This window comes from Nematolebias whitei, chromosome 13 (genome assembly GCF_014905685.2).
Source record: "Nematolebias whitei isolate Nwh7 chromosome 13, NemWhi1, whole genome shotgun sequence".
In the NCBI taxonomy this organism is placed as follows: Eukaryota; Metazoa; Chordata; class Actinopteri; order Cyprinodontiformes; family Rivulidae; genus Nematolebias; species Nematolebias whitei.
Genome location: NC_056510.1, coordinates 7,620,287 through 7,637,701, shown reverse-complemented (window position 1 = coordinate 7,637,701; position 17,415 = coordinate 7,620,287). Strand labels below are relative to the sequence as shown.

Sequence of the window (17,415 nt, the reverse complement as noted above, 5' to 3'; positions counted from 1 at the left end):
GTTCCCTTCAGATTGATATGTTGTAAATAACATTGTAAATTTAAATGACACGTTTTACAGCCCAAAACAAGTTTTTATTGTCGTCCTTTTACAGCTTACACAAGTGTCTGTCTTGCCTGGATGTCCTGCTGTCCACCGTCCTTCATCCAGTCTAGTTCCCTATCCACACTTGCAACGGGTCAATGTTTAGATTTCCTACTAAGTACCACCTTTCTCAAACACACCGACTTCTCCACAGTGATCTTCCAGCTCTGCTCTTAGAGGAGTAAATGGACTGTACTACTTTATATCTTATCAAGACACTCAAAGTGCTTTACACTATAATCTGTGCCCTCATTTATTCAGTCATACCACACTCTACTAGGTCTCTACAGAGTTAATCAGAATCTATAATCAGAGCTTTAAATCACATTTATACACCGATGGGACACACATTAGAAGCAATGAGGGATTCAGTGTCTTGCCGGGGGACACTTCAACATGTGACTGCTGGTGGGATCGAACCCCCAACACTCCCATTGGAGAACAACTGCTCTAACCACTCAGCCACAGTTGCCCCTAAACTGTGTGGGGTAACGGTGTGTGCAGCACGACACGGTTAGGAGTTAGCACCGTGGTACAATGACACGGCTGTGGAGCAGGAAGAGCCGGGCTTCGCAGTTCGAACCTTCAAGCAACCTCAGCTGAGTAACGAGCAGGAAGAGAAATGGTGCCCCGCTGGCTCAGACCGATTACCAAGGACGTAAATGGACTTCCATCCTATCCGTTCATTGGGTAAATATATAAATATACATTATAAAAACAAACTTGTTAAGTTTTAATCGTTCAGAAACAAAACTGTTTTGTTTGAGACTTTACTAGCGGGCCAAGGGGGCCCAACTTGTTGGTACCCCTGAGTGCACAAAACCAACCTCAGCATCTTAACACCCACTGCTGTCAGCACAGGGGTGGAGGGCTGATGGTTCGGGCTCCTTCAATCACTGAGTGGACCAGGAACTCCTCTGTAGACCAAAGGTTGTGGAGTCAAATCAGTCCACAGAGAGGCTGATGGTGGACCCTGATGGGAAAAGTTTCATCAGCAGAACCTCGCTGTGTAAACACAAGGATCCTCTTTAGTCCAAAACAGGAAATGGGACAAACTCTGACGTACGAAGCACCAAAGTCCAGTCGAAGGGGAGATGGACTGAAGTAAATGTTTTAGCTGTTAAAGAAGAAACAACAGCTTAAAGAGACGGGTTTTATTTTACTGTAAGTAAACATTAGAAAGAATCGGCTGTTCTGGAGGTCCTGACTTTACGTAAAAGCATTCAGGCTCATCGGTCAGGAGATTTTTATTTATCAGGAAAATATCTTTATTTTTAAAAACAAGAAAACTCGTGAAGCGCTGAAAGCTGAACAATGTGCTTAGATCTGTTGAAGCTTAAATGACTGACAACTCAAAGACATTAGCTAACAAAGGCTAAAAGCTACATTTAGCTAAACAAAGGCTAAATGATGAATGACTTTACCAAAATATGTTAAAGATTTGAACTTAAACTGAGTTATTCAAATTAAAACGAGCAGAGCAAAAGATAACATCGCTAAATAAAAGCTACAAATAGCCAAACATCAACCCAAAGCTGAAACTTGCAAAACAAAGGCTAAAGTTGGCTAAACAAAAGCAAAAAGCTTCTTTTAGCTTAACCAAAGCTAAAAATTTAAATGTATACTGTAGCAGGAAAGCCAAAAGTAGCTAAATGAAAGCTAAAATCAGTTACACAGACGCTTAAAGCCAAAATTAAGTAAACGATAGCTACAAGCTGAAATGAGAAAAACAAAAGGTTTAACAAGCAAAAAGAGTAAAGCTAAAATTATCTAACAGTAGCTGGAAGCTAAAACTGCCAATACAATGGCTAAAAGCGAAAACAGCCAAATCAGTAGCAAAACATTAGCTAAAAACGTAAATTAACAGAATAGGAACTAAAAGCTAAAATCGGTGAAACAAAAGATAAAAAGTGCAGTTACATAAACTGTACCAAGAAGATGAAACTTGTAAAACAATAGCAAAGTCTAAAATTATCAAACGGTAGCTAAAAGCTGAAATCAGCAAAGCAGAGAAGCTAAAAGCTAAAAAAAAGTTTAACAGTAGCCAAAAGTGTGGCAAGTATGCTGAAGTAGATTACACACTTGAAGCATTTCACAAATTATTTCATAAATCAAAAAGTATGAAAGTTACAAAGACCAAAAGTGTGAGATGCAATGTCCTGAACAAGCTGAACGTTTGATTGGCTGAAACAGCTGAAAGTTTGCTGAAGTACAGACCAAGTAGTGTTCGGAGGAAACTAAAAACTGGATGCTGACTCGGCGTTCTCATGGTGAGATCGTCACCAGGTTGTTTACATCCGAATCCTCCGCTGCTCCTTCCAGAACTCGCCGATCCCTTGAGACAACGCAAACTCTGCCAAGTCCTTGCACTCGTGGGGGGTAAACCCCACCAGGGCGGTGCCCTTCACGCCCACCCCCTGTCCTCCTGCCAGCTCAGCTACCCTGGTTGTGATGAGGGCGGCCGGGGCGTGGCAGTATGGCGTCCCGTCGATGCTGAAACACGGCCAGGGGTCATTTGTCAGGTGACCGAGCGGGGGGCCCTCCGTGCTCTCCACATTACAGGCAATTTCCACAGCGCCCTCGTGGGGCAACGCCAGCGCCTGGACTCCAGGGAGGCCCCCGGGCGTGGACTCCCTGATGGCTGCGGCAACGCTGCGGCCGATGGCCATGTCATGGGTGTCGATAGTGACATTACAGTTCATGACGTATGGACTGGCCCCGACGCCTGAAGTCAAACAGAAAATACAGTGAGTTAGTAAAACTGAAACACTTTGAGCGTCTCCTCCGGCGTATTCATTCATTCAACCTTTATTTATACAGGTTAGTCTCATTGAGCCTCGGGAACTCGTTTACAAGAGACCTGTTTTTTAATGATGACAACAGTAGGCAACAAAGACAGACAGATTAATGAATTTGAAGGTTTTTATGTCTTCAAAATCAGAAGAATGCAAACATTTAGACTCCTCAACAACATCACTGTACAACTTCACGCCTCCTGAGGGTTAAAACATCCAACATGGCCGCCGCCACTCCTTTTCTGAGCTTACTTAACAAGGGATTATCATCATCAAATAAAAGGTTTAACAACACTGGAAGGAATTCATATCGCTCGCTGTCTTTCATCAGAACCTGAAACTTAAACTATGTGATCTGTTGGAGCTCAAAGTTCATGCTGAGGATGACTCTCAGCTACTACCACACAAAATTTGAGCTCAGTATCTGCAAAACTTACTGACTTTCAGCCATTTCTTTTGTTTGTTTCTAAACTCAGCTGTGGCAGCCATCTTGTACGATGTTGACGACAAAGGTTGTAGATGGAATGTTTACTTTCAGAGCATTTCTTCAAAATATGTCCAGTGGTTTAAGAAATATTTTGCTAACATTTCTATAGCCAAACCCTTCCTCTAACATAACCATTGTAATCAGTACATTTTGTCTTTGTCTCCAACAGTCACTATGTGAGAGGAGGGGACACTGGACAGGTCAATAGTTCATCACAGGGGCAAAGACAATTGAGACAAACGATCAATCACCGTCTCATCTAGAGACATTTTAGTTACCGAATCGAATATACATGTTTTTTGTCTGAGCGAGGAAACCAGAGTACTCGAGAAAACCCGGGGAGAACATGTAAACTCTACATCTAAGGATCAGTATGCGATTCTGCAGCCTTCTCACTGTGAGGCGACGGCTCTACCAACGTCACCGCTGAGCCACCCATTAACCAAAACCAGTACATGCCTAACCCTTCATATCTTAACTGTAACCTGACCCCAGAGCCAAAAGTTCTCCCAATTAGGACCAGGTTTTAGTCCAGATAAACTGTTCTTCGTTTGTCCAGTCTCACCACAACTTGCTTCAACCCCTATGGTTACTAGGTCTACCTTGGTAGTTTTTGATTTGAGTCTCGCCTCAGTATGGGCCAATTTATCCTGATGCATGCTCAATAATCCAGGTAGAAAAATCTAAAAAAGTTAAATCTGGTCCTCTGAACATTCAAAAAAACAAAACAAAACAAAAAAATTGAAGAAATGTTTCGTCTTTCATCCGAAAGACTTCTTAAGTCTGAGGTGCTGTATTTAGTTGAATACAGCACCTCAGACTGAAGAACGTCTATTTTTTTTTAGATATGGGCCAATGTGTCGTTTTTAACGTTTTTACAATTGGCATCAAAGAATCTGTATCAAGGAGATCGTTTTCATGTAAACTGGGTCTGAAACTGTAGCATGAAAGGCAGTGGGTGACATACAATCCTTCAAGGAATGCTGTGTTTTTAATTATTTATGCTTCAAACATCCTCACTGATCTGATATATTGTTTCTGGTTCCTGTGGCACTACACCGTTGCCTCTCCTACTCCGTCCTCCATGTTGCATATTTTGTTAACTTGTGGCAGTAGAAGGAAAAACAAAACAAAACTGTGCTCTTTGCTGGCTAAAAAAATAAAAAATCCCACTTCTGACACCATATGTTGGAGTCTGCATATACCAGCAAAAGAGGCACAGGAGATTGGCCAAAAATAGGTTCAAATGTATTTACCAAACAAACAAAAAAAATCAAAATACTGCAGTTCTGGGCTCAAAAAAGGAGGTCAGCAGAACAAAATTTAACTAAAGTACCAACATAGAGAACTAAAACACCAACAGACCCCCCTGATTGAAGCAAGAGGGGAACTTATAAAGTGGCTGGTCAGACCATTCCGATGCACAAGGACAGGAAGCAAATTAAATAAATTAAACTACCAGTAGTGTCACCAACAAAACAAACTGATCAAAGAGGTTTAAACAGCAACCTAAAAAAAGAAATACATTTACAACAAGTAGTCCTATCTAGACAAAAATGTAAAAATCAGATTACATTATCCAACTTCTCCCTCTGCTAACATACAACATGGCACAGCCCAGCTAGACTGATCTGATGCTGCTGGGGCTGCTTACAGTGAGTGGCAGGAAAACTCCAGCAGAATCCCCACAGGAACTGGCTCAAACTTTATTAACTGTGTGGCTGCAGGTTCTGCCGTCACACCATCCAAAGTCTGATCTTTGAGCTACCGGAGCACCAAACTAACTTTCCTTCAAGACTCGGTCACCATCAGCTGTTCAAGTTTTTACACGTCCTCACAGCTCACCTGTCAGGCCGTACCGTCTCTGTGGTTGTGGCCCAACATCGGGCCTTATGGCCTGTAAGTCCGAGCTCTTCTTGAACCAGTCCAACTCCTTCCTCCTGTGCGCCAGCCCCCGCTGTAAGGGGGAGTCAGCCCAGCCGAACAGAAAGGCGCTTGTACCCTGGACCCTTTCTGTGAGCTCCTGAGCTACAGCTGAGGCAAACAGAAGAGCACAAATACGTTACAAGACCCATCAGAGGGAACAACAATCAGAGAAGCAGGAAAAATGATCATCACAGGCCCGATTTTAATTATAATCCTGTTATCACACCAAGATGGTTTCCATAAAGGTTCACACTTCAGTGCACGCTCATTATCAGCAGGACACGTAGTCGTTTAGTCAGCTGTTAACGTGTCAGACTAATCAACACGTCACAGCACCAGCTTCAAACTGTAAATACAGGACTATTTTGGTAGTTTGCCATCCTTAAACGTTTTAATATCTAAATTACAGCTTTATTCCACTTCAAGTCGAACAGAATGCTGCAATGCTCTCTCGGTTCAATAAAAACAAGTCATTTGGACCTCATTCGGTTCTAAAAGGAAGTACATTCACACTGAAACGCATGAAATATTACATTTTATTTATTAAAACAGTTTGATCGCCTGTTTCAACACCAGATCAGAACAAGAAGATTTGTCTTCAAGTCCCTGTATAATTTACAGAAGTTTCTGTTTGTTTTCTTCATCTTGTTTAGCATTTGTCAGATTTTTATTTTATGGAACATACACGAATGGATAAATAGGACAAAGATTCAGCAAAACCTCCCAAAGTAAACAAAGTACAAAAAATAGTACCAGCTTTATAGTAAATCCCATTAATGTCACAACTCCTCAGCGCCTGCCCCCTCGAGCTTACAGGACACTAAACTTCTCACCCCGAGCCTCCTGAGCGCACTTCTCCACTCCCATGTCCTCCCCCAGGGGATAAATAGGTATGAGGTCAACGGCGCCCAAACAAGGGTGGACCCCCATGTGTGAACTCATGTCGATGAGCGTGCACGCCTTCTGGCACGCAGAAAGAACCGCCTCCCCTAGAACACATGACACAGAACACCTTTATACTAATGACGCAGGAACCTAAATAAAAGATTTTACAGATTTACAAGCCGTTCAGATGATTTTTACAAGAAGCTCACGGGAAGTTAATATTTTTTATAAGATGTTTACAGTGAGTTTACAAAATGTTCACAAGATACTTACAGGAAGTTTACAAGACGTTTACAGTTGCTTTACTAGATGTTTACAGGGAGTTTACAAGACATTTATAGGAAGTTTACAAGATGCTTTCAAGAAGTTTACAAGTTTTTTCTTTACAAAGTGTTTACAAGAAGCTCACAGGAAGTTAATATTTTTTACAAGATGTTTACAGTGAGTTTACAAAATGTTCACAAGATACTTACAGGAAGTTTACAAGACGTTTACAGTTGCTTTACAAGATGTTTACAGGGAAGTTACAAGACATTTATAAGAAGTTTACAAGATGCTTTCAAGAAGTTTACGTTTTTTTTTTTTACAAAGTGTTTACAAGAAGCTAGCTTCTGTAGCCGAGGATCAGACCGCCAGGGTCCCCGCCCTCGGCCACCACCCATCCCACATTGCACCCGACCCCTTTGGTCCCTCCCACAGGTGGTGAGCCCATGGGAAGGGGGACCCACGTCTCCTCTTCGGGCTGTGCCCGGCCGAGCTCCATGGGTAAAAGCCCGGCCACCAGGCGCTCGCCCACGTGCCCCACCTCCAGGCCTGGCTCCAGAGTGGGGCCCCGGTGACCCACGTCCGGGCAAGGGAACACTAGGTCCATTTGTGTATCTCATCATTGGGGTCACGAGCTTTGGGTTGTGACCGAAAGAATGAGATCTCGGATACAAGCGGCCGAAATGAGTTTTCTCCGCAGGGTGTCTGGGCTCTCCCTTAGAGACAGGGTGAGAAGCTCGATCATCCGGGAGGGACTCGGAGTAGAGCCGCTGCTTCTCCACGTCGAGAGGAGCCAGTTGAGGTGGCTTGGGCATCTGTTTAGGATGCCTTCTGGACGCCTCCCTGGTGAGGTGTTCCGGACACGTCCCACCGGAAGGAGGCCCAGAGGAAGACCCAGGACACGCTGGAGGGACTATGTTTCTCGGCTGGCCTGGGAACGCCTCGGGATTCCCCCGGAAGAGCTGGCCCAAGTGGCTGGGGAGAGGGAAGTCTGGGCCTCCCTACTTAGGCTGCTACCCCCGCGACCCGACCCCGGATAAGCGGAAGAAAATGGATGGATGGATGGATGGTTTACAAGAAGCTCACTGTAAGTTTACAAGGTGTTTACAAGCTCTTTACTAGATGTTTACTGGGAGTTTAAAAGAAGCTCACAAGACGTTTACAAGAAGTTCACAGGCTCCTTACTGGATGTTTACAGAGAGTTTAAAAGGACATTTATAGGGTGTTTACAAGATGCGTACAATAAGTTTACAAGTTGTTGTTTTTTACAATATACAGTATGTTTACAAGAAGCTCACAGAAACTTTACAATACATTTATAGGGACTTTACTAGATGTTTCCAGGATGTTTATAGGGAGTTTACAAGCAGCTCACAAGACGTTTGCAAGATTTTTTACAAGATGTTTACAGTGAATGGGCAGTACAGTGGCACAGTTGGTAGAGCTGCTGCCTCTCAGCGAGCAGGTCGTCCTGGTTCAAATCCCGGCCTGGAACCTTTCTGGGTGGAGTTTGCATGTTGTCTCCATGCATGAATGGGTTTTCTCTGGGTGCTCTGGTTTCAGAATCAGAATAAACTTTATGGGCATTGCACCGAGATACAACACGAATATGTACGTACAGTCGTCCGAAGATGGGCGGAGTGCACGAAGCTGCGGCTATAAATAATTAGCGCGGCCTTCTTATTCTTATTCAGAATAATATTTTGCTTAGATGAGAAAAGGAAATAAAACATGAGGAGAGACGGAATAAAAAAAAAAAGATCTCTCACACCGTGTCCTAGACAGGGCACAATTTGAGGCATCAAAAAAACCTACCACAGCAAAGCAACATAAATAGACGTTATACATTTACATATAGGCGATGAAAACATTGAATTTTTAAGGGAAAGTCGTAGCATAGTCCAGAGCCCCCCCTCAGCCATTGTCCAGATAAGAGGTGACGTTCATCTTCAGCTCAGTTGAGGTTCTGTCACATGTCCACGGCCTTAGGGGAGGGAGTGGTGAGGAAACAGTCAAAGCATCTTTGTTGTTTTCCAAACATTCCAGGAGGAGTTGAGATAAGTCCGGCGTCAAGGCCACAGTTTGGGTCAGGCAGAACTCGTGAATTGTTGTTTCTGCCTTTAAAGTCTTGCTGGTACATATTCTCTGATGGAAACTCCAAAACAGCCGAATTGATCCTTTACTCCAAAAGTCGAGCTCACAGCTTCTCCAGATTATTCCACCATTCATGAGTGCTGCCAGGAAGATCACAGTCCTGAAAACAGCTGCTCCAACTCCCTGTCACAGCTCCACATTCAGTCCGAGCACTGTCGAGCTTCAACACCTCCACACGAATTTGTAGACAATGGAGTTTAAAAGATGTTTACAAAATACTTACATTGAAGTTTTCAATAAGTTTACAAGTTTTTACAAGATGTTTACACGTAGCCTTTAGGGAGCGTTCGAGATGTTTTACACTCCCTAAAGGCTTAAAGGATGCTTATAGAAAATGTATGGAGAGTTTACAGTAAAGACAGCAGGTTTTTTTTTCAGAGGACAAATTAAAGAGTTTATAATGTTTTAAGAGGTTAAAGAGGAGCTCTGAGTCCATATTTGCCAGAGAGGAAGGAGTCAGATGAGTCACTACTTACTGATGGAGTCAATGGAGGCCACGATGGTGATGACGGAGCGGTTGTAGTCGTGATCACTGAAGATGTTCAGAACTGTGGTGTCCTCCCGTTTCACCCCTGAACAATGATCACACAACATTTACAAATATTTGAAGTTATCATCACGGGTGATCATGCAATTGTGCCTGTGTCTGTCTGTTAGCAAAATGTCATGATCTACTGGACAGATTTTAATGAAACCCTCAGTTATCATTAGATGCACGCCTACAATCGTGCAGGATACATTTATTCATACGTCTGTTGCCATCCTCAGGATATTAATGCAGTTTTTGTCATCTGCTGGTAAAATCTGAATCATTTCTGTGGTTTATTTTGGTCATAAAGCTCAGTGTGATAATTCAGAGCAAAGGTGAACGAAACCGACCTTCGACGTTGCACAGAGCCGCTCGGGCGACGCGCTCCACCACGTCTCTCCTGCGAGCCTCAGACACGTTGAGAAGACACGCCACCAGGCGTCGGCCCAAAGTGCCAGAGCTCATGTTTCTGCAAGAACAAAAACACGCTCTTCTAATCTGGAAAACATGTAGATTAGACAAAATAACATGCACTTTTGTTGACGAACTTTTAAACGATAATTTGTTGAATAAAGTTTCGACCGGCTTCCTTCGCTGCGGATTTAAAGGTCCAGTTTACAGGAAGTGTGACATCTAGTGGCTCTCTGAGGTACTGCAGTAAACACGGGCTGTTTCTGAGTCAAATATATAATCATGATGAACAGATTATATTAATTAAAACTGACCAGGCTAATTTAATTTCTGCTTTCAACTTAAATTTATAACTTTTTACAATGTATTGCTTACCTTTCAGGAGATTAAAAAAAAACAAAGTTTCCTGAACGACTCCAAACCCATCCAGACCAGCGCAAAAATTATCAATCTGAGTGTTTTGCTCCCAAATTTATCTGTAAGCAAGCCAATCTACAGTTACTGGTTCAAAGTTCAGCCTGGAGGAAATGAAACACTTTTATCTGAGACAGGACGACCAAACACAGGTCAGAAGCACGTGCAGCCGTGCGTTGACCCAGAACAGTTCAGAGGTCCAGAGAAACTTCATCCATGAACATAAACTCTGATCAGCTGAAGCTTCCAGTTCAGAACAAGAGTCCACTTTAAAATGTACCTTGCATCTAAAAAAAAAAAAAAAAAAAAAAAAAACAACAACTCAGCACTGCCCCCTGCTGGAGGCTCTGAGCTGAAGTCAGTCAATTTGTGAATGGTTTAATAAAACAACTGGATCTTCTCTGGTAAACCCAAAGATTATTTAAGAATTATGTGATATCTTCTCTGTCCAGATGACACACCAAGTTCCTTCCTACCTGTAGTAGCCCAGTTGTTTGGAAGCTTTTTCTTACCACCCAGAGCCTTTAACAGCTCCTCTCTGAACTCCTCACAACATTCTTTCTTCTTCAGCTTCCACCATTTGTTCTTCTCTGATTTTACTCTTTTTTTCTTCACAACAACAGTCATTCAAAACACAACCATCCAATGCTGTCTGGCCATGCTCTCCCCTGCCACAACCTTACAGTCCCCAATCTCCCTCAGGTTTCCTCTTCTACACAGAATGTACTTCTGAATTTACCTGCGTACTCCTGCCTCCACTCTAAAGGTCTATGTTCATCTCTCTTTTGGAAACAAGTGTTGACTACAGCCGTTTCCATTCTCTTCGCAAAATCCACCACTACTCTCCTCCCAGGGAATACAGTACTCTACCACCATACCCTTCCACTTGGTCTCTTGGACACGTAAAACATCTACCTTCCTTCTCTGCATCATGCCAGCCAGCTCTCTACCTTTGCCTGACATTGTCCCCACATTTAGAGTTGCCACTGTCAGTCATTCTTGTCTTTCCTCTTCTCCCTCGGTCTCTTGACACGTTTCCCTCCTCGTGGTCTTTGAATAACAGTAGCACAATTTATGTCGGCACCCTGTTTGTCAATAGCGCCCGTGGCAGTCATTAACCTGGGCCTCGACTGATCCGTTATGGTGTCGCTTAGATAAATTTGCATATTAGTTTTGGCAAAAATGTTTTATGTTGGATGCCCTTCCTGACACAACCCTCACCATTTACCCGGGCTTGGGACCAGAACCAGAGATACACTGGCTTATGCTCCCTAGTGGCTATAATTAAACTTTTACTTCAGCAGAGGTTAGAGAAGGTGGGCCTGTGATCGGAAGATTGCCGGTTCAAGCCCCAGTACCGACAACATAAAAAAAAAAAAAAAAAGTAGATGGGGTAGGTGAAGCACCCACACCTGCCCCCACCCTCATTCACCCCACCGTGGGCCCATATACAAGGCCCTTAACCACCATCTGCTCCCCAAACAGGTCTCTCTTGAAAATGAGTTCTCATGGCTCAATGAGACTACCTGTATAAATAATGGGTAAATGAAAAAAATATATATATAACCCAGTCAAATTCAATCCGATTAAACTAAAAATAAAAGAGTGAAAAACAAACAATTAGCTAAACATCTACGAATATTTTTCAGGATTTTTTGTTTTCGACTATACAGCTGTGTGTAATGACCAGCGAAGCCAAAGCGGAAGTACGTGGATGGGTCTCATCTTGCTACCGTCTGTGCATGTTTGTCTTTGCTTCCGGAAAAATACGGAAGTGCCTGTTTGAAACCATACAGCGCCTCTCGGTGGCCGTAAACCAACAAACAGACGTGATTGTAAAAAACGTATGTGGAACGATGATGCGTGTTTATTCACAACTAGTCACAATGTGATAAAAATAATGATCGGGAGAGGCGCGTGGTGATCGATATTCTTCGGTAATCAGCCACGGTCGAGTCTGTTCGGTCCGTTAGCATCAGGTTAGCTGCAGCAGCATGTAGCGCGGAGAGGAGGAACAAAACTTCTTTCCTCTGGACTTTATGTTAGTTATCCGGGCGGTCGGCTTCACCTTGGTAACTGTGGCCAAAGCGATGAGCTCCGTGGCGGCGACGCCCTCCTGTGAGCTCCGGGGGCTGTGGGGATCAGCAGCGGGGAGCCCCGGCCGCCGAAGGCTGCAGAAGCTGCTCGGAGTCCCGGGCTGCGCCCCGAACCGAGCCAACGACCTGCTGCTTCTGCAGCGGCCAGACGAGGACGACAACAACAAGCACGTGGTGTTTTTCCACGGAGACATCCAGGTGAGACCGGGTTGAAATGAGGTCACGGTTTCTCGCAGTCACAACTGGTTTTCATATTCGTATGGAGGCCCAGGAGGAACATTTTTGTTTTCAATTTTCCCACATCCATCATTCAGCGTTATTCTCCAGTCTTTTGTTTTGAAATCATGTAATCCAACCAAATTAAAAGATTTGAACCTTCCTGCACCTGCTGGTGAACAGTTTGGAGGATGGAAGCCAGAGACGATTTAATTAGTTTGTTTGAGCTTTAACTGAACAGAAGACCAACAAATCAAATTAAATCACTTTAATTAAAAATGAGTTCTCATTCTCTTGTTCAGACCAGCTGAACAAGTTTAATGTATGTTGGTATAATATTTGAGTATTTGAAAAACAATCCTGTAGTCTAGGTGATGCATTTGTCTGTCTGTTAGCAAAATATCTCATCGACCCGTTGATGCCTTTAAAGAAAACACTTAAAAAGTAATCGTTGGTAGAACCGGTACAACTGATTCAAGATGGCTGCCACAACTAGTCAACCACAGACAACACATACATGGCTACGTATATTTTTTTGTTAATTTTAGACATGGCGCTAAAGTTCGGTGTGGTAGTAGCTGAGACTAACCTATAACATACCGAGTGCTGAAGCATTGCGTCGAGGTTTTACCCTCCTGTTGCCCTTGGGTCAAAATGACCCATGAAGCCTTAACAATAATACTGAAGCCTCTGGGGCCATTTTGACTCTAGGGCAGCAGCAGGGGTGTGTGGGGGGGTGAAAGTATGTCTACAACTGTTGGAGTGGACTCAAGTCAAGATGGCCGCCACAGCTAGTCCACTGTAAACAGTAAACACATCAATGTGTAGCTGACGGTCATCTCCATGAATTCTACCAAGACTGGACAAAAACAGCTAAAACTTTTACTAAAATCAGCCGATTTTAAGTTCAGAGCATTTTGGGGTGATCTGTCTGTGAAGTTGGACCCGTTTTATGAGAAAGTTCTAGTTCCCGTCTGTAAGAGCGGAGCGGTTTCATAAAAAAAGGGGCGCAGCTTCTTTAGTTCCGAGGATAAAAAGGCAAATGCAGAGAAGACAGGGCATGGTGTCTGGTGGACCAGAACCGGACCTGTTCTGGCCTCGAACAGAACCAGTTGTTCAGCTGTCTGTCTGGGTTTTATTTATTTATGAATAAAGTCTGTAAAGTTCAATCATCAACTCTGTTTTTATTAAAGTTGATCTTTTCTGGGTTCAGAACTTCCAGGAGGAAATGGCTCTTCAGCCAGAGGCGGCTCAGTGGACCTCCTGGAGTCTGGAGCAGGTTGCCTTCATCCTGGGTCGGCGGTTCCCCGACCGCCACATCTGGGTGGTCCGAGCCTCCCACATGTACCTTCATAAGTTCAGCTGCTACCAGAACTTTGTGGAGAGCAACGTGTTGGGCGCCCCGGAGCATTCTGGGTATTCGGCCGAGTGTGGAGCATTTCAGCAGCTCAGGTTAGACGACTTAATCCCACGTTCCTGTTAATTTGATCCCTCAGACCTCTGGTTCTGTTCCCTGTTTATGGTTTTAATGTGTTCAGGTCCACTTGCCTCTTTAACCTTTGGCTGCTTCTCTTTAACCTTCGGCTGCTCTTCTTTAACCTTCGGCTGCTTCTCTTTAACCTTTGGCTGCTCCTCTTTAACCTTTGGCTGCTCCTCTTTAACCTTCAGCTGCTTCTCTTTAACCTTCGGCTGCTTCTCTTTAACCTTCGGCTGCTTCTCTTTAACCTTCGGCTGCTCCTCCTTAACCTTCGGCTGTTCCTCTTTAACCTTTGGCTGTTCCTCTTTAACCTTCGGCTGCTTCTCTTTAACCTTCGGCTGCTTCTCTTTAAGCTTCGGCTGCTTCTCTTTAAGCTTTGGCTGCTCCTCTTTAACCTTCGGCTGTTCCTCTTTAAGCTTCGGCTGCTTCTCTTTAACCTTTGGCTGCTCCTCTTTTACCTTTGGCTGCTCCTCCTTAACCTTTGGCTGCTCCTCCTTAACCTTTGGCTGCTCTTCTTTAACCTTTGGCTGCTCTTCTTTAACCTTTGGCTGCTCTTCTTTAACCTTTGGCTGCTCTTCTTTAACCTTTGGCTGCTCCTCCTTAACCTTTGGCTGCTCTTCTTTAACCTTTGGCTGCTCCTCTTTAATCTTCGGCTGCTCCTCTTTAATCTTCGGCTGCTCCTTCGGCTCCATGTTTGGTTTGCTTCTGGAAATGTGTCCACTGTAGAACCAGCAGTACTGTGTGAAGACCCCTTGGAGGTCTTGTTTGCTGATGAGACCTTCTGGTGTCCTCAGACTGCTGCTTTGAGAAACGAGGAATCTTGAAGTCCTCACTGATGGTGACTTCCTGTCACATGACCACCCTTCTCAGGTTAATTGAACACAGGAGGGTCAGAATGCGTTTCTCGCCAATATGTTTATGAAGAATTCACACTATTGTGATCCTGTTTGTATTTATTATTCTGGGTTCTTTACCTCTTCCAGACGTTCTTCAGCATCTTTCTCGTTCCACAATTTTTGTGCCACTTCAACAAATCGTATTTAAACATTCAGCTCGTTCAGGAGAACGGTGCTATGACTTTTGGTATTGGTGCAACTTTAGCTTTTTGAAATATTTAGCCTTTTCTGCCATTTTTTCCTTAGAAAATGAACTGAGCTCATTTTACCTCCTTCAAATCTTTTTATCTGTTTACATCCTTTTTCAGCTCCTTTCTCATTTTTTTTCAGCTACTTTCAGCTGTTTTTGCTTCTTTCAAAATCTTTCTGCTAACTTCAACATTTTTGTGCTTCTAACTTATTTTTGCTAATTTCAGCTTGTTATGCCCATTTCAGCTTTTTCTGCAATTTCAGCTACTATTTAGCCGTTTTATGCTCATTTTAGCTGGTAATTTAGGCTTCTTTTATTTTATTTAGCTACTATTCAACTGTTTTTATGCTAATTTCATCATTTTTCAGCCTAATTAGGCACAAGTGTGCTCTCTCCACTTCCTTCTGGTAATTTAAGCTTATTTCTACGTCTTTAGCTACTATTCGGCTGGGGTTTTTTTTTCTTCAAATAATTTCCACTTTTTTTGTGCTCATCTCTGCTTCTTTCTGCTTTCTTCTGCTACTTTAAGCTTGTTCTACCTTTTTAGTATTTTTTACTTACTGTTAATTTCAGCTATTTTCCAATTTCAGCTATTTTTCTGCAAATTCTTCAGCAACAAGCGTTCGCCTGCATCCTCGCAGGAAATGCCGTTTCTCTAGTTTACCTTAAATTTGTCCTCATTGTTTAATTTTTAGTAATTTGCTCTTTTGCAACAAATGTAGAAAATAAAAGATTTTTTTTTTTCTGCATCGTGTTGAAACCTCACAGGTTCTGGTACCGGTGAGGACTTGTTCATGTTTGTTCTGACACTGACCCAGAACGTTTCTGACCACAGAACCCTGCTGAGTAACGGGACGGAGCGAGCCAAACTGAACCTCCTCCCTCCGCCGGGCGGCGCTGACTGCATCCCCCCCAGCTTCTCCCTGGTTCTGGTGGGTTTCAGTAAAGGCTGCGTGGTTCTGAACCAGCTGGTGTACGAGCTTCCCGGGGCCCGCTCGGACCCGCGGATGTCCCCCTTCGTGAAGCGGATCTCGGACATGTTCTGGCTGGACGGGGGCCACCCGGGCGGCAGCGAGACCTGGGTGACGGACTGGGAGGCGCTGAAGGAGCTCGCCGCCAGCGGGGTGTCGGTCCACGCCCACGTGACCCCGTACGAGGTGCGCGACCCGATGCGGGCCTGGGTGGGCCGCGAGCACGGCCACTTCATCAGAACCCTGGAGGAGCTGGGGGCCTGTCCCAGCAAGAAGCTGCACTTTGAGGACGAGCCCCCGTCCATCCAGAACCACTTCAGGGTCCTCCTGGAGTTCTGAGCTCCGTCTGTTCATTTCAGAACCGGCCCGTGATTGGCTGCTCGGTTCAGAACCGGAGGTGTAAACTCCTACATTCTTTAAGTTCTGCACTTTGGACGCCGGAACGCTCGTTTCACTTCGACGCTTCGTTCCTGAAGGTGATTTTATTTCTGCTGCTTCCTGTCGGCGAACGTTTACCGCAGCTCAGACCGGACCTCCGGTTCTGGTCGTTGGCTGATAAAAAGTGAGTTTAAGCTTCGCTGCTGCTGAATGTAGCTTCAGATCCATTCCTTTGAGCTCGTGGACAGACAGACGGAGGACAGACGGTCCTGCTGGACCCAGCAGGAGGACAAAAGACAGAACTCTGCACGTTTTCTACAACCTTTAATCAGCTTCTCCAGTTGCCGTGCCAACGTGTTGGCTTGATTTTTTTTCTAACAGAATGTTTTAAAATATAAAATAAAGGTACGTCTCTGCTCGTGTCTGGTGTGACCTCGAGTCCAACAGAACCATCAACAGAACATCGATGAGGTCAAACGAGGCTCACAGCAGCTGAATAATTCCTGCAGCAGAGGACGAGACGAGCGTGACGGGAGACGCCTGTCCCCGCTCACAAAGCCCGCCGTGTCCCCCGCCGAGGACAAACGGAGGTTCTGTTTGGCACCTCAGAACCAGAGCGGGAATGTTTCTGGAGCGATCCGAGACAAACGGAGTGTTGAGGTCACACACGAGAGAAAAAAAAAATTAAGAATAAAGTCAAAATGAACAAATAAATATATTAGGACATAATCCAGATTAAATTTATTCTGACGTCAGAAACGTCTGAAACTTTCTGTCCAACGTCCTCTGCCTTCATTAAAGCAACACCTGCTCAAAACGTCCAACTGTCCCGTGAAACCCGTTCAGCAGAACCACTGTTTCCAGTCCCTGATCATTTCTTCACTTCTCTGCACCGCCTCAACTTTCCTTCAAGTTTCACCATCTGATGCTTCCCGCTTTAAATTATCGTCCGTCTGTCTTCAGAATCGGCCGTTTACGAAACACAAGATCATTATTTACAGAAAATATAAATCAACACTTAAATAATAATAATTCTATTATAGTAGGCCTGGAGGAATAAAAGAGAGAGAGGGAGCAGCACGGCCCTGAGATGAAAACAGGAAGAGACCAGATCCCCTGACGACACACACACACGCGCGCACACACACACACACAACCCTTCTTTGTTCGTGGTTTCACTAAGTGCGAAAAAACCCCACAGATCTGCTATAGGAACCACAGATCTGCTATAGGGACCACAGA

At 44.2% G+C, this 17,415-nt stretch overlaps 2 protein-coding genes across 2 annotated transcripts; one reads left to right on the top strand and one right to left on the bottom strand.

Annotated features, from left to right (window-relative positions):
- Positions 1–2,347: 2,347 nt before the first annotated feature.
- Positions 2,348–12,168, bottom strand: ftcdnl1 (formiminotransferase cyclodeaminase N-terminal like 1). The gene is made up of 6 exons (XM_037686834.1): positions 12,018–12,168; positions 9,475–9,593; positions 9,072–9,167; positions 6,126–6,281; positions 5,212–5,400; positions 2,348–2,809 (listed from the first exon to the last, which is right to left on the bottom strand). Exons 2-6 carry the CDS (start codon positions 9,587–9,589, stop codon positions 2,376–2,378), a joined length of 990 nt encoding a protein of 329 aa, XP_037542762.1. The 5' UTR covers positions 9,590–9,593; positions 12,018–12,168; the 3' UTR covers positions 2,348–2,375.
- c13h2orf69 (chromosome 13 C2orf69 homolog) lies at positions 11,753–16,455 on the top strand. Its single transcript, XM_037686835.1, has 3 exons — positions 11,753–12,243; positions 13,475–13,713; positions 15,660–16,455. The coding sequence occupies exons 1-3, from the start codon at positions 11,989–11,991 to the stop codon at positions 16,132–16,134; spliced, it is 969 nt and encodes a 322-aa protein (XP_037542763.1). The 5' UTR covers positions 11,753–11,988; the 3' UTR covers positions 16,135–16,455.
- Positions 16,456–17,415: the final 960 nt, after the last annotated feature.